Source organism: Echiichthys vipera (assembly GCF_963691815.1).
Source record: "Echiichthys vipera genome assembly, chromosome: 17".
NCBI classification, from domain to species: Eukaryota; Metazoa; Chordata; class Actinopteri; order Perciformes; family Trachinidae; genus Echiichthys; species Echiichthys vipera.
The window spans coordinates 27306961-27327231 of NC_139842.1; the positions used below are offsets into that span (position 1 = coordinate 27306961).

The window sequence follows — 20271 nt, forward strand, 5'->3', positions numbered from 1 at the left end:
AACCCCACCTGGCTCTGGCGCTCTCACCACTTGATAGGTTGTCGAGCTCCACACATCCTGGATCTTAAGGCGCCCTCTAACGCCATGGTCCTGCAGGAAGACCCTTTGACCAAATTCCAGTGGCTCACTCAGTGCTCCTTGATCATGCCGCTCCTTCCTCCGTCTGGCGGCAGTTTCCATCCGTCCCCTGGCACAGTCGAAGGCCAGCTGGAGACGTCGTTGATGCTCTGCCACCCAGTCACACACTTTCCCTGCTGTCAGCTCAGGGAGATGGCCCAGCAGGAAATCAACAGGTAAATGAGGTTCTTGACCAAACATCAGAAAATGGGGGGACTCACCCGTTGACTGATGAGGGGTGGTGTTGTAATGAAACACCAAATGGGAAAGATGGTTGGGCCATTGGCGTTTCTGGTCAGATGAGAGGGTGCACAGTAGATCATGCAGTGTCCGATTAAATCTCTCACACTGTCCGTTGCCCTGGGGATGGTATGGGGTGGTCCGGGTCTTCTGTATTCCATACAGTTCACACAGCTGTTGAACCAAAGCACTTTCAAAGCTCCTCCCCTGGTCAGAGTGGAGGCGCGCTGGAACTCCATAGCGATGAAACCACTCTCTCACCAATACCTCAGCCACGGTAGTAGCCTTCTGGTCCCGGGTCGGCACCGCTTGGGTGAACTTGGAAAATACATCGGTCATCACCATAACGAGTTCCCGTCCATCCTGGGCCGGTTCCAGCAGAGTGAAATCAATGGCAAGGACTTGGTTGGGCTCTGCGGCTAATAGATGACCCATAGGAGCCCGGGTCTGGGGCTGTGTTCACTTCGCCAGGATACAGCGCTCACACTGTTGACACCAGTTCCTGATGTCTTGATTCATCCTCGGCCAGTAACACCGCTGCCTCACCAGCTGAGATGTCCGCTCAATCCCCTGGTGCCCATAGTTTTGATGAAGCTTTTGGAGTATTTCCTCTTTCAGACACTCAGGAAGGAGAAGCTGGATGGTCTCTTCCCCACCATCAGGACGGAAGAGCCGGCGATACAGCAAGCCACCTCTCTGAACAATACGGTCCCACTGCCGCACCAGACCACGCACCTGAGGGCTTAGATGTTCTTTTTCTGCGCGACTCGGCACCCGCTTGTCACTCCAGAAATGGTGGAAGGCCCCAATAGCTGCATCGCATGCTTGGAGTGCCTGGAGATCAGCTGGAGACCGTGAGGGGAGGGCAACGACCGCTGCCTGAATACCTCTATGCTGATGCTCTCCAGCGGCTCCCTGGATATCCGGTGGTACAGCGGTACCAGGCAGCATCTGCTCGAAGATCTGGACCCCAGAGGCTGGCTGCCTGGAGAGGGCATCGGCGTTCTTGTTAGTGCGACCTGGTCGGTACCGGACACAATAGTAAAATGCCGATAGCTCGGCCACCCAGCGCTGCTCTGTAGCGCCTAGTTTAGCTGTCTCTAGATGGCTCAAGGGGTTATTATCAGTCCACACAACACATTTATGACCGCACAGATATTCCTTGAACTTCTCCACCATCGCCCATTTCATGGCGAGGAACTCCAGTTTCATGGAGCTATAGTTCTTCTCAGCTGGGTGCAGGCTGCGGCTGGCGTAGGCAACCGGCCTCACTCTTCCCTCCTGCTCCTGTGACAGGACAGCTCCCAACCCAATGTGACTGGCATCGACTTCTAAAATAAAAGGCAGGGAAAAATTAGCAAAGGCCAAGATGGGTGCATTTACTAGGCGCGCCTTTAATTCAGAAAAGCTCCCCTCACAGTCCGTCGACCATGCCTCTCCACACAGCGGCCCCCGTCCTCTTCGTGGCTTACTCCCAGCCAACTCAGCAACCAGTCTGTGCAGCGGGGCAGCCAGCTTAGCAAAACCCTCGATGAATCGTCGATAATAACTTGCAAAGCCGATGAATGACCTCAGCTCCGTGACAGTGGTGGGACGTGGCCAGTCAGCCACAGCAGAGACCTTACTGGGTTCGGTGGGCACTCCCTCTCGAGAGATGAGGTGGCCCAGGTATTGCACCTCCTTCTTGAAGAACCTACATTTCTCCAGTTTCACTTTGAGCCCTTCCTGGCCCAGACGGCTCAGCACAACATCCATTCGGCTCAGGTGCTCCTCTATAGAGGAAGAGAAGACAATTATATCATCCAGATACAACAGGAGAGTCTGACAGTGCTGTGCCCCGAACATTCGCTCCATGAGACGTTGGAATGTCCCAGGGGCATTACATAATCCAAAAGGCATACGATTAAACTCAAACAACCCAAATGGTGTGCAAAATGCAGTCTTTAACTTGTCTTTCTCTGCCACAGGTACCTGGTTATAACCACTAGCAAGATCCATTGTGGAAAACCACTTAGCTCCAGACAATGCATCCAAAGATTCCTCAATGCGGGGAAGGGGGAAAGCATCCTTCCTTGTTTTCTTATTAGGCAGGCGATAATCAACACAGAGCGGCAGGCTGCCATCTTTCTTCTTCACCAAAACAATGGGTGAGGCATGGGGGCTACTGCTCTCCCTAATTACCTGGGTTTCCAGAAGCTGATGTATGTGTGCCTTTACCGCCTCATACTCCGAAGGGGGGATACGCCTGTACCGCTGCCGCACAGGTGTGTCATCTACAAGAGGAATGTCATGACATATTAAAGTGGTACAACCAAGGTCACCTTCAAATGCAGAAAACACTGGTTCATGTTTTAATAACAAGGCTCTAACCCTACACTGCTCTGCCTCCGAGAGTACAGATAGATCAAGGTCCCTGATCTCCTTCTGGATGGAGCTTACCCCTGCAGTCTGCGACATTATGGTTGCAGTAACACACCCTTCCTCGCCCTGTACCTCACTCAGCCCTGGAGGAAGACTCACCACCTCTGCTGACACCAACAGGCCTATGGGACAGCGGGGCTTAAGGCTAACTGCAGTCACTCCCACATTAACTACTGGTATGTAGGCAGTGCCTCGAACAACACGTATCAGGGCAGAAGACACCAACAGGTCAGCAGGCAGACAATAGTCAGGACTCAATGGCTCAACCAAAATGGACCTCGGGGTACCAAACACAGAAGAACAGGTAGCAGCTACAAACCTAGTTGAGCCTGCAGGTATACAAACCCGCTTTCTACCCCTCAACCTGGCTAAACAGGGGCGTGAAGGAGAAGACTGAACCTCTGCTTGCTGACAGAACTGAAAAGCCGGCAGCCAGGGCCCGGATGGCTCCACCACCGCAGAGAGGTCAAACTGCTCAGGGCCACAGTGACGTTTGAGTCCCTGGTAACATCCTTTTATAATGTTCATGCCCAAGATGCCTGGCACTTCAGGGGGGGTTACTTGTGCAGGTAGATCTTTAACCACCAAAACGCCACGCCTGGGGATTAGACAACCGAGCACCTCAACATCTGGTTCCAAATAACCCAAATATGGAATTTCCAACCCGTTAGCAGCTCTGAGCTCTAACCAGTGGCAGGACTTTAACTTATCCTGAAAGTTCTGTCTGAAGAAGCTCTCTGAGATGGTGGAAACCATGGACCCTGTATCAAGAATACAGTTAACATTCACACCTGCCAACTTAATGATTACCTTGGGAGAGGGAGCAATCAGGCATTCTTTTACTACAGCATCAATTACACCATGGTCTGAGCCTTGTGTGTCCCCACCTAATGTCTGGCTCTGCACATTAGGGGGTGCTAGTTTTCCATCTGTGGGGGGCTAGTGGATGCTACCTGAGAGGCGCTGACACTGGAAGGGGGACGAGGGTGAAGACGCGCATTCTCACAGTCCCTAGCATAATGGCCTGGGCGCTGACATCGTCTACATACAACACTATTTAGGCGGCTGGTGTGGGGCGCTGGAGGTTTCTGCATGGCTGCTAGTGTCTGGGTGATTTGGTTTAGCTGCTCCTGCTGCTTGTGTACTAAAGATGTTAATGCTGCCAGTTGTGAAGAAGTGGAGCTAACCTGTGAACAGTCAAATTGAGGCTGCAGGCTGGTGGTCTGTGTAGCACAGAAAGCAGACATAGGGTGACCATTACCCTTACTAACTGGCCCTCCCTCCCGTTCCCACCTAATAGCTTCTGACCTAACGTCCAGCAAGGTTCGGTCAGGGTCATTACGGACCAGTCTCTTCAACTCTCTACGCAGGTCAGAGTTATTGACATGTTCTACAAAGTGGTCACGTAACAGAAAATCAGAATTAGGAACTCTAGTGGGAGAGCTTGCAACAACTTTTGCCATTAAACATTGCAACGCATGAGAAAATTCTTGGAGTGATTCACCTGCCAACTGTTTCCAGGAGAAAAAGTCTTGCTGTAATGAAATATAAGACTTAGGGCATCCATACAATTCTTTCAAGATAGCAAAGACACATTCCGGATCTTCTCGTTCGGCACGGGGCCGGTATTTGATCTCATCCCGAGCCTCACTCTCTAAATGATCATATATGAAACATGCTTGGTCGCTGGTTCCCAAATGTCTAGCCCTCATGCTGAATTGAACTTCTTCAACCCACTCATCAATATTAATACCATGACTGCCCCTGAAAACAGGACATAGTCTCTCACGTGGGAGATACACAACACGCTCAGTGGGGGCGAGACCCCAGTGGAACTACGAGTGGCAGATCTAGAGAATCAATACATCGACAACGCCACCTTAGGACTAAGGCAAGCACCTAAAGAGTATACTTTAACTTTATTTCTCTGAGGGTTTCCCAAAAACCACCCTTACACAGGTCCCTACACAAATGAATACAGGCACGGTGTAATATAATTTAACAACCTTTATTGGAAACAATAAAACAATTTCATTTATCAGGTTCTGTCTAAAACATTTATATCATTATTTAATTTAATCTTTAACACCAGTGATGTTCCGCCTACACCAATACAGTCAGTCAGGAAGTGGAAGGCAGTACACCCCAGCTAGCTCTGGCAGAGGTCCCTGCACTCAAATAATTCAAAAGAGAAACAAAACAATATATTAAACAAATCACTGCAACTCAAAAGCAAAAGAGGAAAAACCATACAAGAAAAGGTATAAACGTGGCAGGTCCTCAACAATACGCGCTGCGGTAACCCCTCCCACCCCAACTGACGTCTCGCTATGGGATTGGGGTGGCGCACAGGTGAACTCACCTACACTTAGCAGAGAGATTGAGTGTCAAAACAAAGACTTAACTGTATACTAATAAGCAAGGCAAGGCAAAAGAAAGAAAGAGAACTTTGAGCAAGTTAGAGGCAACGTTAGAGGCACCGTTAGAGGCAAGGCAGGGCAAACAGCAGCCCAACGCCAAACAACTGGATCCTGCACACATCAGTGCTTGTAGCGTCTAGCGGCATTAGCGGGTGAGGACTCAGCTGCACTACAGGTGCCGGTACGGGGCGTGTCACACACCTGCCGCGATCGCCATGCCAGCTGTAAAACAAACAGACTGTGGGACACCAGATAACTGAAATGCAAACATAATATAAACCATCCGGTTACACATGCATACAGCTATTCTAAAGCTATGCTCCAGACTTGCTTATAGCAACAAGGAAATACTTTCTAGTGTTGTTTTAAGATAACAAAACACCTGAGAACATGACAATGTGGAACAAGGTGTCTGAACAATTACAGCACTTTGGTATTGCTATTATCAAATTGTTTGACACACAAATGTGTAACGTCAGAACACAGTATTGTGAAATTTTATAGTGCTTGTGCAATAACAATCGTAGTGTCACGACCAATGGACGGATGCAGTGTAGCTATACATAAGATTCAACTGAGATATAGTGTCACAAGATACTTTAAGATGCATCATCAATTTGATTGATTAATAAAACATTTGGAAGTAAGGACATATAACATATGAGAAAACATTATATCAGCTTTATTATTTACTATATACATACTACATTACATCATCAGCAATTATCCAAGCTCAAATACTTGTAATCAATTAAACCCAGTAATTGCATATAAAGCAGCATTTTGACTAATGCAAAAGTCACAGGTAGAAGTTTATAGATTACTGGCCATACAGTGTTGAAAGCATTATTTTTAGATTGTGCCAATCTCTGGTTCGACTTAGTTCAGAACTAAGAACTTGAATCTGGTGAAGACGGATCTGGCACTGCTGATAGACAGTATTTTTAGTTTTTGTAGCCAAAGATGGGCTTCCTTCTGCACAGCTGGAAAAGTTCTCTTTAACTATTATGGGCCATCCTGAAGTGCTAAATACATGCCATTCTGTCCTTTGCAATGCTGCAGTAGTACAAACATGAAAAACTATGTTTTGTGTGGTTATGGTTGTAGGAATCTAAACAATGTCCATTACCCAGACATTGCTTTCCAGAACAGCATTAAATTCTGAACGGAAATCTGGGAAGTTCTCAAAGGTGTCAGCTATGTGCAGAATCTTCCCACGTGTGCCCAATTGGTCTTCTTGTGAACTCTGTCATTTCTTCAAACTTCACGTAGATGCTGTCTGTAACTATGAGATCAGATCTGGTGCAGAATCTCAGAAATTTCTGAAGTTTGCTTTCATCTAGCTCTCTGATGAATTTCTTCAGATGATTTCCCACTTGCTGCTGCGAACGCGACCCGACCCCAGATAAGCAGTTGAAGATGAGATGATTTCCCACTTATTTTTGTTAAGTCAAATCAACATCAAATTTCAGCATTTTACAGACCTTTTTTGTGGTTGGTTGAAGGTCAGAGAACAACTTTGTCAGTGCATCTGGACCGAGGGAGAAATGATGACCTCCCTCAAGCAGTCAATGACGAACATAGGTTTTTGAATAAGTTCTTTGTGCGCTATTTCATTAAGTATTGTAGGAAGAGTCTCAGCTGTGATTCTCCTTCTACAGCCATAGCTGCTGAGAACTTCCAAAAGATCATTAGAGTCAACTGTGGACATATCGCTCATCGCTTCCATCAAAACCTCTCGTTCTTGGCTACTCACAAACTGCAGGAAATGTGCTTTAAGATCACTGTAGACATTGTTGAAAAGCACCTGTTCAAGGAAGGGGAGTGCAAGTTTGTTTGGCAAATATTGACAGTCTTGGTAACCTTTCAGTAGGATTCTGCCATTTGCCTTCCATTTTTCAGCAGGAAATTCATGGCGGATGAAGGACACTTTGACTGTTGCCCCAAGTGAGCATCTATCATAGAATTCATGCCAGAAGCAGCTGAGAACATCTCTCAGTACCCCAGATCCACTGCCTGCTTCTACTTTGCTGTCTGGGAGAATGCGCCTTACATTCAGTGTTTTGTTCAAAATCTCTGCATCAGAGAAAGCTGTTATCATGTCATGTAAAGTGTAAGAATGATGTATGATGATCGTTATTACACCCTCTGGATGAGCTGGACTGGCGGGCATAGGAGAACTCTCATAGATCAAGGTGTCCTCTGTGTCATCTTCAACACCAAAAATGGGACCAAAGGTTATTTCCGACACAACAGACATTTCCAAATCAGGCTGGACTTCATCAAACTTGCCCATGAAATCTCCCACTTGTACCTCAGCTGTGTTGTTTTCATTGCCACTGTGTGCCGAGACAAGGCCAATGATAACTTCAGGTGTGTGGCTGGCATCATCTTCAAGTTCTTTGGGCTTTGTTGCGATGTAAAAACGTAGCATTGACAGCCTCACAGTATCATACATGGTGCCAATAGACAGACACGTGTCATTATTAAGGCAGTTCTGTTTAAAATCCCACACCTCAAACTGAAAATCTGATTCTGATCCTTTAGGAGACATTCCACCAGAAGAAAAGTTTCTTTCCTTCTTGAAGGATTTCTTCTAATCCAGCATCATTTGCAAGTTTAACTTTTCTGGTGCCTCCTCCCTGCTTTCCCCTCACCTGTTTGGCTACGTTACCTTCACTGTGAATCCATCCTATCTCTATATTTCAAGAAGTTTTTAGCTTCTTTGCCTGAGTTGTTCTTTTCTCTGCATGTAATGTGTCTTCATTAGTGCTTTCCTTTCTGAATTTCATTTTTTCACGAAGGTATTGTAAAAGTCCATGTTTTCGCTGTGAGAGGGACTTTTTATTTTTGCAGAAATTGAAGAGGGAATTGCGGTCTCCATAGGAGCGGAGGTAATTTGCTAACACATTTGATAGCACAAATGTTTTTAGACTTTGATGTTAACATTAGAAATCTAATTCAAATCTTAACATTAATCTAATATTTCAGATTAACGTTAAGAACAGACAATCAGCGAAATAGATATCCCTACAAATAAAACCACAGTGTACAAATAATAGTTACATATCAAAAATATGGCTGAACAATACATAGAAAATAATAAATGAAGTATAAACAGTCTTAATGTTAAGTAAGTTGACTTTAAGTTAACGTTAGCTAATTTTAGGCGGCACCGTTGAATTAGCAGGCTGTTTGAATAACGTTATCTTAAGTACATTTAGCATTAATACATTTGGATTAAAATCATCCAAAAATATATATTTATGAAAATATATGTATATACCAACATGTAGCTAGTTTATTCGCAGGATAGCTGCCGTTGTTAACTGTTGGTCAGTTCGTTGTCTTCTTCTTCTTCTTCTTCTGGGTGTGCAGCCCGATCATTTAGTTTAGACTCGTAGCTGACAGCTGCCGTTAATCATTTGAAAATACACCAAGAAACGGCAATTACGTCATCCGTTGATGGTAGGTCATGATGTTGCCTGTTTTTTTTTTTATTGAAAAGATTAATGCCAAAAGGGTATTTCTAAATAAAGAAATAATAACATAAATGAAAATGTACCAAGACACTAAAATATAGAAAAAGGAATGAAGAGTAACCAAAACAAAAACATATGGGGTCTGTTTAAATAAGGGAGTAAATTTGAAATTCTTAAATAATAAGGTGACCAGATTTCTGTGACAAAATCCGGGGACATTTTTGGTTCAGAAGCATAATACCTCAAAAACATGTAGTTTTTTTGTCTTTGAAAAATTAAAATGGGGACACTGCCCTAACCATTCATAAAGCAGTTTCTCTACCCCTATTTCTCCTAAATTGCAAAGGAATTGATTAAAAATGAGTTTGTTTCCTCTGATCAAAGTAGCTGGGCTCAAGAAGATCCATACAATCAGCTGTGATAAACTAGTATCAGCCAGACACTTCACCCAAACTAAGGCCTCCTCCTCACACCACATGATTTTCACAAGATTACTAGATTACTTCAAAGCTTAAAAGAATGGTTTGACATTTTGTTTATTCATTTTATTTCTGTTAAATGGGAAGATTGATACCACACTTATACTTGTTCGCAGCAGCCTGTTAGCTTAGCTTAGCATGAAGAGTCGAAACAGCTATCCTGGCTCTGTCCACAGGAACTGTAGGGGTGCTAGAAGGGCAATAGACAGTCAGTGAATTGCTTTATTGAGTTTCCAGACAAGTTTAACAACAGGCCCACTTAAAAAAACAACAACAAAGAAACAGATAATCAGGATTAACATCACAACATTACAGTGAGAGTAATAAAAAAGGGCTTCATTAAAATGTCCACAAACCCCTGAAATGAAACTGTATGTGAAGAATCACAAGAGTCACCTTCCTTTTTAAGCTCCTGCAACACAATTCATCAACAGGAAATCAGGACAAGAAGAAAAAACAGGCTGAAAAAGGGACAAGTATCATCAATAATAGTCACAGTAATAGATTGCTTGAATAGCGTGTATTGCACATGTGCACACATATATGCACTTTATATACATGTGAGTCAGCAAGAACTAGACACATGTTGTATTGTCGCAACAGGAAAGAATCTGGATAAAACGACAGCACAGACAAAGAATACTCAGGAATGTGCTTGTGACCAGTTCCAACAAAACAGGGTTTTTTCAGTCACGAACCGGATGAGAGAAAGGGAACAGAGAACGTCTCCCCTCAGAAAGAGTCAGAGGTAAAAGAGGGAGAGAGAGGGTGACAGTCACACTGATACTGTACCTTCTCTGTTCCACCCAAGAGTCCAAAAATACCCCCCCCCCCACCACCACCACCACCACCACATCGCATTAGAGCAGGACACTACACTTGCACAACAGTATCAAACATACCAAGAAATATACAGTATTAACTCGTAGCAAAATAGTCACGTGCGTTTCACCTTTCACCTGTGTGTGTGTGTGTGTGTGTGTGTGGTAGCAACAGTAAAGCTGTGTAGCCTCTGGACTGTTCACTCCAGACAGCCACATTCAACCACCACACTGTGACCCTGTCAGCACTGTTCAGACTGTGTAGTGAGTTTTCACTGTACAGGATAGAAACTTGTGTGCAAGATCAAGCAGCTAGACCATGACTTGAAGGTTAATGCTGTCTGTTACAACCTGGGACCTACTTTTGTGGTTTTGACTGTCCTTTCTGTTGATACAACACTAACTGAATTAATGAGTTTGAACAGTGTCTCTAGAGTGGAAAGTATTTATAGCTGTTCCCAGGCAGGGTAACAAGTCTGATTTCCATAGCTAAAGTAATATCCATATCTTAAGCATATTTTCAGAAAATCTGCAACAGAAAATTCAAATTAACGTGCATTTCCATCCACTCCTTGTATTTGAATGTTACAAGTTCGGCGCCTCGGGATAAATAGCCAGTCGGGTGGCTGGCTGAAGTATAGGACAAAAGTCCAGCCCCCTCCATGTTAATGGATGGGACATGGGCCAAACTAAAATGTCAAAGTACACCACAAATGAATTAATCCCAAAGATGGTTTCTGTCAATGTAGGTACTTTTTTATCACTGATGTTTGAGTTCATTTTTCTGATCAGTTTGAATTACTTATTTGATGCTATAAAACAGGGTGAAACATCATGATTGACAGCTGATTGACAGCATTAGTGATGTGACCAAGGCAGGCAGAAGTGACCAAATGAAGCCTCATAAACATTTCCTTTATTTTCCAGTCCAGATGGAGCTATCTGTTCAACAAAGGGTCTTCAAAACAAGAGCTCTATCTAGTGGACTCAACAAATACAACTAATGGGTCATGAAGCTTCATTTTGACAGCACTAATGGACGTCCATGATGTGACTCTACAGCCTGATCACTACTGCACAGACTCTGGTTGCAAAATGAAAACATAGCGTATGTGGGATATTTTTTATCTTCACAAGTCAGACACACATTCAGTCTACTAAAGGTCCTGAGTGTACAGGAACACTGTGGATCTCCCACATTAACCGGGTGAGTCGAGTGTTCTGATTACTTATGTGAATGAAGGCTAAAAACTACTAAAATAAGCCCAAATTATGATAAACCAGAATTAATAAAATTGATTTGTTCTGCAGGTCCATTAATGGCCATTCGTGCAGTGAAATACGAAATTATTCAATTAATTAGCTGTTTGTGGTAGTTTAGAACATGTTTGAGAAAATACCAAGGCAAATTTAGGTGGGGTATAAATTGATGAACTGAAAGGCTTCTGTGTAAGTTGCTGCTTGCTGTTTGTTTTGTTCCGTGGTTGTGTTTACATTAGTACAAAAAGACGACAGTGAATCACCTGGAAACACAGCTCAATAAATCAATCAATACACTGTCTATCACAGCTGACACACAAACAGCACTAAACCACATGTTTCAAAACTAGAGAAAGACCTAAAAATGATGTAAGCTGGGGTGCTGGCTGCTTTGTCACCATGACAACACTAACGCTGGACATTGTATTATATTGCTTTGAACCAATGAGACCCAGAAGTAGCAGCGTCAGCTCCAACACTCGCTGCCCCGCACAGGGTCCTGGGTATTGGACAGAAGGGAGGTGAAGGATTGTGTAGAGCTGACTTACTGACGTCACTCTGTATTGTTTCTAAGTTAAGTTTCTATAGATGTAGGTAATAGAGCGGTGCACTTCTGAATCTTTGTGTCCACGAACGGCAGCTTAAAGAGTTCCACTGCAGAGGTTCTTTTTGAGAAGTGTAGCATCATTTGTCAGAAGAGTTAAAGTCTCTATACACTGTCTCCAACTAAAGGATACTGTGGAACCGAATGGCCAACTCAACTGTAGTCTTTAAAAAGTGTGACCTGAAATTCATGTTTTCAAAGGCTAGCTTACTGTTAGCTTGTGAATAAAATAGATTTATCCCTCTGACCTGGTGTGAGCAATGCTGATAAAATAATGACACCGTCCTGCATCTCCATTTCACTCACTGAGTGGTTCATTATCCCTCATCTAACAACAGCTTACTTTGTATGACGGCACTGTGGATCATAACATTTGTTACAGCAAGAATGTTGAAAATATGAAATGGCAAGCTAACTGCCTGTAAGACCCTAAAAACACATCATCAATGGACCAAGCTATTTACCAGCATGAGCTTTGACCTTAAAGGGGAATTTCTCTATTTTTTTTTAGCTGGACTATTTCCCAGTGTATTTGTGTAAGTGATTCATGACAGCATCTTTGTGGAGGGAGGCTAATGCTATTAGCTAAAGTTACTGTGTTGACCTGCATCAGCAGCTACACACCAAAGCATGACAGGAGAACACCAACTTCTCCATCTTTCCATAATCCAGTCAGACACTTGTGATATCAATCTGAGCCTGTATTGTTGGTGTTCAGGTGCTCTGTTTGATTACATGCTGCTCAGTTCACAGCAGCCAGGCTGCAGTGCTGCACTCAGTACTGGACACATTAAAAAAAGTAGTTGTTTATCTCTTGGATACAAATACACAGGGAAATAGGGTCCATGTTAAAAAAATACTAAAATTCCCCTTCAATGCCCCTTTATGCAGTTACTGTTTTGGTCTATGGAGGGCAGCACTGCCTGCCTGGTCCTGCCACAGGAACTGGAGCTCGCCGTTCACCTCCAATATCTAGCCATCCTCCACATCTGTAAACAAACATCAAACAGGTGGCGGTCTGGTGTGCTTACTTCCTGACAAACAACCAAACCTTTAAAACATTGAATCTTCAAATAGAATATATCCATGTATCCAATCTGATTGGATAAAACAATGTTTATACACACACACACACACACACACACACACACACACACACACACACACACACACACACACACACACACACACACACACATATATTTATACATATACATATATGTATACATACACGTGTATACATATGCAGAATATTCTTTTTTTCCTTTTTATACAAAAAGAGAAAGTGTTTTGTGTTTTTATACATATATGTATTTACAGTATGTATAGAAAAGTGATAACACCAATTTTGCTGTGAAGAAACCATGGGCAACAAGACAGGAAACAGTATTTACACCAAAGAGGAAATATTACTAAAACAAAAGGAAAAAAGAGGGACATGTTAGTCATTGTGGTGTTTCAGAAACGGGCCACAATCCCCTTTAGAGAAGAAGGGGCGGGGCTTAGGTTGCATGACTCAAGGAGAAGGAGTGAAAGAAAGACAGGGAGGTTTACAGATTTTAACCCATGAATACTGCCAAAACAGGCCTAATCCTGAGACACTCACACCAGAGACCAGAAAAGTCTGATTGAATATTATTATTAATGTTACATTAATATTCAATAGAGACATTTACGTAGCATTTCTAGTGTGTTATAATGGCTTTAGACGCTTTTCTTCCCAAAAATAAAAGTAAAGTGTATTGGGAGTACCTGGCATGAATGTTGTCAGATTTAGAAGAAAATAAAATTCTTTGCAGTATCAATACACTTCTGAATATATATTCATATCAACTCTCTGTCGTCCTTCTCTTTTAAGGTCGCTAAATAGTGAGATAAGAACAAATTAAGGCATCAAGATGAAGAAACAAAGACTCAACAACAGAAGGAGTGAATGAAACAACAGCAGAAGAGTGTGTGCATCAGTGTGTTTCTTCAGTCCTGATTGGTGGCTGGTTTCTTCGTTGAGGTGCTGCAGCGGTGGTGTTTTGTAGTTTCTGACTGGACGGCTTGTTAAAAAAAAAAGGCACCTAGTTCCTCCTCCTCATTCATCTGAAAAACGGTTTACCCCTCCTCCGCCAGCCAACCCCATGTTCGCACTGGCTTTCCATGTGACAGAAAGATAAGAAGACAAGTCGTCCACTTGGTGTCTGACATTTCGACGGGTTTTCCACAGTCATTGTCCCACTGTGGAAACAGAGGAGGAGGGACAAAATAGAAAGCCAAAAGAATGATGGAAGGGAAAAATTAAGTGATGCTGTGTACAGGTGATAAAGCATGCAGAGTACAAGACGAGTCTCCTCGCTGACCCTCTCCTCAAAGGGTTTCCATAGAGATGCCAACAAGTCGTCTGCTCCTCCTTGGGCTGATGAACGAGTAGAATAGAGATGTTTTCTCACATTCCCCACCTCCTCCTGCATCCATAATGTTCTCCTCAGCTGTCTGCAGTCCTCCAACGGCACAATTCTTCTGTGTATGTATGTGTGTGTACCTACACAATCTGGGGAGGATGAGGAAAAGGAAGAGGAAGAGGAGGTGCCAGAAGGAGGTGAATTTGGAGCTTTTGTTCGGTTCTGGTTCTCTTCCTACAACACAGGCTCTTCTTCCATTGGCTCCTCTGTGGACCTGATGAAAGATGAAGCAATGTCATATTTAAGAGTCAAAACATTAACAGTCTACACATGCTTGTGCTGATGTCAAAGAGAAGCCTTGAGTTAAAGGCACTGTCCTCGACATTCAGAACATTACTGTCGCAGCTGTTGTAAGGATATAATGGAGTAAGTTGCTGTTACAGGCTTAGTTGGTCTAGTATGAACAGTAGATTATGGTTGCTAATGTCCGGGCCTTCACTGTTTAGTCTATGGCTGTGGTCCAAAAGTAATTTATGCTTAGGAAGATTCCAAACTGAGTGAAATGACCTGGATGTATCCAAGTGTCAGTCATGATACGAGGTGGTAGAATTGCTAAGGAAATTCTGTTCAGTGCTTTCTTTCTTAATCTATAGTACATCCATTACCAAAATAAGGGAGATAATGCTGTCCAATTTAACGATTATCATGATATTGGTGAAGTCAGTGCATTTTTAGTAGTGCAGTCATCTGAAGGCAGCAGGTATATGATCCATCTGCAGTCTGGAACTGGAGTGATGATGCAGTCTATGAAGCCACATTGTTGAAATCTTCTCTTCTGACACAATGGTTACTGTTCTCTAATTTTGATCACTGTTTTTTTTTCACAAAATAAAGGTTTTTATTGAAATGCCATGGCTATTTAAAAACAACAAACATGCTAGTACAGCAGTGGTATAGCCACAGCTGATATTCTTATCAAATTGTGGACAATAAAAAATAACAATATTTCAGAATAAATCAAGAATTAATACTTTGTTCTCTAATTTTGATGTCCATTGTATTTATATTGCGACTTGTTGCTGCTCATGGGGGAATTGTTGGGTCTCTGTAAATCATAAATAAGTCATAGAGTGTGGTCTAGACCTACTCTATATGTAAAGTGTCTTGGAATAACCTTTGTGATTATTTCCCACTGTTAATACAATTGAAGTGAATTAATGAAGTCCTACTGTATGTTTTACAGAGTTGTCCATATTCATAGAGTGTGCAAGAAACAACACAGTGAAAGTGCACAGGGCGTAGTGTCCAAGATGCTTTAAGTAGTCCATCTTCAGACCATTGTAGTGTCATCACAGCAGAGCCACATAATTACAGAGCTGAGAGGAAGTGCAGCTGCAGTGGCTCTATCAGTGATGTCATGGTTTGGATACTGACACTGAACACTTCCCAGCTCTGTTTCAGCTGCCACTCCAGAATCATGAAGCAAGTTTCTCATTTCCACTCTACTTTTGCTTGTGAATGTATCCAGATATCTATATTTATTGTCAATTGACATAAAATCAATATTTCATAATGCATTTTCATCTGTTTCTGACTTTGCCCCATAATATACTGTATATAGTAAAAAGTGATCAGCTGTTCATATTGTGAATTGAAACACAAATATATCCACTGTGTCTTTTTCCATTGCTACTGAGAAACAGCTGATTGAAAACATGTAAATAGAGCAATCACAGTTTGCCAGAGAAGATTTCATGTGTGATGTGGATGAGAACATGAGGCCAAATTAGAAGAGGACTTCATTTTCTTTTTTATTCTTATGTGGCTTTTTCTGTTTGAATATGACTTATTTTCATATAATATAGTAAATTGCAGCTGTATTGCACATTGCACATTGTCTATCGTATTTTTTAAGTAAAAAAAAAAACCAACAGAAAATCTGAACCAAATATGATATTTATCAATCATTGCACACAAAAATGTTATGTCAACAGATGGATATTATTGACATACAAATACTGCACTCATTATGTAACATAAGAGAATTAGAACAATATACCAACATACCTTTGGGACTTTTTTGAACGTGACTTGACAAATGACTTCTGGAATAAGTGTCTTAGTCAAAACAGTGGACTTCTTTGTCCCACTACTGTGGCGGACCATGGGTAACCACTGACCAATAGGGAACAATTCCTGCATCATGGAAATAACTTCACTAGCTAGTAGAATTTTTTTCTTTTTGATGCAGGCGCCATCTTGAATAAACTCACTAAATAAAACGGCCTCATTCACACTCTTGACATAGACTATTATGTTACAGGGGTAGGTGAACAAATAATACGTTTGTCAAAAATACGACTTACTGTAGGCCATTATTTTTAAAAAGGTGACAGTATTTTTGTTATCTTGCAGTAATGTCCTATAGCAAAGAAAGCCTTTACTGCAGCACTTCTGACTCTGTCTTTTGTCTGTTTTTATGACATTGTGCTCTGATTGAATAAAATAACTTAACTAAAAGGTTCCAGTTTGAAGAGAACACGGCTAGTGTTTTTAGAAGAATTATTTGTTTCGGTAGACATGGTGTATTGTGTTAAGTGTATTATTGCATTTTGAAAATTAGTGATGGAGTTTAGTTTACAATGTGTGATTTTGAGCATGAAATTAACAGGTTTGCCTATTGTGTGTTGTAGGTGTGTTGATGCGTTAAGAGTTTTGTAGAGTATTGAACATTTTTTTATAGCGATCATAAAAAAACTGTAATAAATAATCCTAAGTAATTTCCTGTATTTTGTACTTTGTTCTTCAAATTTACTTTTAATATATTATTTGATTTAATTTTAACCCTAATTTAAACAAAATATATTTTGGTGAAAAAAAACAGCATCAGAATAAAGTATATGTTTGTGTTAGGGACTTTGTGTTCTGGCTCTCAGTCCTCTAATCATGGTGTGAATCTATCAGCAGTGCACTACTGACCTGCTGCTTTCTGTGTTGTCAGGATCCGAGCCTGGCTGCTCAACATCAACACTAAGGGAGGCCATGGCGCTGACAGTTTCTGCCTCGTCCTTCTCTGATTGGCCCTGAGCTCCCAGGGGACCATCCAATAATGAGTGGCCACTCGTCTGAGACAAACTCTGGAGACAAGACCAGTGTTTACCTGCAAAGACAGAGAGAGGAGATCAAGACATTCTACAGCTTCTCATCACTGTGTAGAATAACTGTGTGTGTGTGTGTGTGTGTGTGTGTGTGTGTGTGTGTGTGTGTGTGTGTGTGTGTGTGTGTGCGTGTGCGTGTGTGTGTGTCTCACTCTGGATCTCTATGACTCTCTCCAGGGAGTCCCAAGCTTTTGGACATGGCTTCTCCTGGGGCCACTGAAACACAGAGTCACACTGACAGAGACAGAGAGTGTGTCAACAGTAACACATGAAATCAACTTGTGTGTTTTATGTTGATGACAGTAATCACTGAGGACTAAACAACACTGGCTGGAGGCTTCTCTACCTGCTGTCTCCTCTATGTGTGTTCATCTGTTGGATCTGAAGGAAAAGCTCAACATTTTGGGAACTTATTCACTGTCCTTCCACAAGTCAGGTGAGAAGTAAAATATAAACCTGCTGTGTGTTAAGTATGGAGTAGCATGGGAAAACAGAAACCCTGGCTCTGTCCAAAGCAAAATGACACCTTCCAGGACCTCTGATTCAAACCGTGCACCTTGTTTGACAAAACATGTTTAAAAAAAAACTAAAAAAAAAACTATTTGTGATTTTGGGGGAGTTGTGTGCTGGAACTGTTTCTTGATTAACACAAATGTATCCATCATAGCATAGCTGGTTTGTGCCGTAACTCCAGTTATCCCCTTAGCTGGAGCACTCTGAGCAAAAAGGAAGAGCTCTGTCAGTGATACATGCTTGTGATCAGGCAGCTGGACATATTTGACCAGTTTGATAAGAACATGTACAGGGTGAAGGATTGTGTAGAGACTTCACAGCAGTATGACAAACACTGATCATTATTAGTGGTTATAGTTTCAGGTCACATAATCTCCCCATAAATGTGGACTTGACTTAGCTCTCTGTTCAACAAAGGGTTGAAAACACACTGAATCACCATTCATTGAGCATTTTTCTTTAAACCTAGAGCGCCATCTAGTAGGGTCAACAAATACAACTAATGCTTCATGAAGCTTCATTTAGACATCACTAGCCAGGACAGTTGACTTGTGAATATTGTGCTATTTGTTCAGCGGCAATAGCAAGCAGAACCAGAGACAAACGTGGAAATGGAATGAACAAAGACAAGTTGCCAGATCAGTGAGCAGGATTTGGTTTCTGCCTCTATAGACATAATTGTACCACATGTGACAACCTCACTGTGAGGATCCCTGTGTAAAATGTAAATAAAAACGAATGTGATGATTTGCAAATCATTGAAACCCCATATGTTATTGAAAATAGCACGACAACATTTCAAATGTTGAAACTAAGCAGTTGAATTGCTAATTATTTGATGCCACATTTGATGAACATCTTTGAAATCAGTTGGACAGGGTCATGTTTACCCCTCTGATGCGTCACCTCTTCCTCAACACTCTGTAAGCGTTTGGGAACTGAAGCGACCAATCGCAGTAACTTTGAAAATGGAACGTTTACACTTGCTTGATGAAGGATTTCAGATGCTGTAGGCAGGTCAGTTTAGCACCCGGACTCTTTTATTATGGAGCCATGCTGTTGGACTATGTGGAGAAAGGTCTTCTATGAAAAAGACCTTGTCTCCTTGGCAGCATATGTTTTGCATTAATGGAGCCTTCACAAATATGCAGGTAACCCATGCCATCTGGAACTGGTCTATATAAAGTTTACTCTTTGCATGGTAGAGTCTCAACCAGGCCCGCTTTCAAGGACGGGACACCTGTGCAGTTGTCCCCAGGCCCTGGAGGTAGGAGGGGCCCAAGCAGACCGTCTTTTCTGACGGTCTCCCACCTCGAGGGTGCTTACCATTACTAAAGAAAATGTCGCAACTGTCATTTGTCTCCTATAAAACTAAGGACAAGGACTGCATATTTTCACCTGCGTAATTTTGCGAAAATTAGGAACATTGTGTCCAGATGCAGAAAAACTAGTTCATGGATTTGTTACTTCTAGGCTGGACTACTGCAACTCCTTATCATCAGGCTGCTCCAAGAAGTCTGTTAAGAGTCTCCAGTTGGTCCAAAATAATGTGGCTCATGTACTAACTAAAACAAATCGAAGAGAACATATTTCTCCTGTCTTAGCTTCTTTGCACTGGCTACCTGTAAAATCTAGAATAGAATTTAAAATCCTTCCCCTTACCTACAAAGCTGTTATTGGTCAGGCTCCTTCGTATCTTAATGAAACTCATAGTACCGTATTACCCGACTAGATCGCTGCGCTCTGAGAATGCAGGCCTACTTGTCGTTCCTAGAGTCTCCAAAAGTAGAATGGGAGGCAGAGCCTTCAGCTACCAAGCTCCCCTCCGTTGGACAGACACCCAAGTGTTGTTCGCGAGGCAGACACCGTCCCCATATTTAAGAGTACGCTCAAAACTTTCCTCCAAAGCCATAAGAGGAATAGCCATTAGCTATGTTGTTATTGGCATTCAATTTCTCTTAGAACCTGCATGTAAGCTGATTTTGTCATGCTTAATGATGCTGCTATAGGCCTAGTCTGCCGGGGGATAATCCTTTGCCTGATACTCTGAGCTTCTCTCCTCTCTGTCTGTGTCATTCATGTCTCATAAATGCATGTTACTAATTCAGCTTCTTCCCCGGAGTTGTTTGTACTTTGTCGTCTCTCAGGTCTCTGCTGATCGTGGTGGTGCCTGCTGCCGTGGTCCTGCATGACGCTTCCTGCTGCTATTATAACTAATTCTCATGTATACTATCATTAGTCTTATAAATGATTAAATCTGTAGCCATAAAAACACCATCAGTGGTATGTCTCACTGTGTCGCAGCTGTTATTACCACTACTCATCAGTGATCATGTTTACCACCATAATTATTATCATTGTCATAT

General features: G+C 42.4%; 1 protein-coding gene across 3 annotated transcripts in view; it reads right to left on the minus strand.

Moving 5' to 3' along the window:
* Positions 1–13112: 13112 nt before the first annotated feature.
* The window catches only part of hdac5 (histone deacetylase 5), a 98117-nt gene continuing 90958 nt past the window's right edge, over positions 13113–20271 (minus strand). For 2 of the 3 annotated variants that reach the window (XM_083931426.1, XM_083931425.1), the window contains exons 26-28: positions 17545–17626; positions 17214–17394; positions 13113–14508 (exon numbers count right to left, since the gene is read on the minus strand). In XM_083931426.1, the coding sequence (XP_083787552.1) occupies positions 14469–14508; positions 17214–17394; positions 17545–17626 (303 nt within the window). In that variant the 3' untranslated portion in view covers positions 13113–14468. Of the gene's footprint in view, positions 14509–17213; positions 17395–17544; positions 17627–20271 lie in introns of those variants that run through there. The other variant, XR_014593587.1, reaches the window with a different exon arrangement.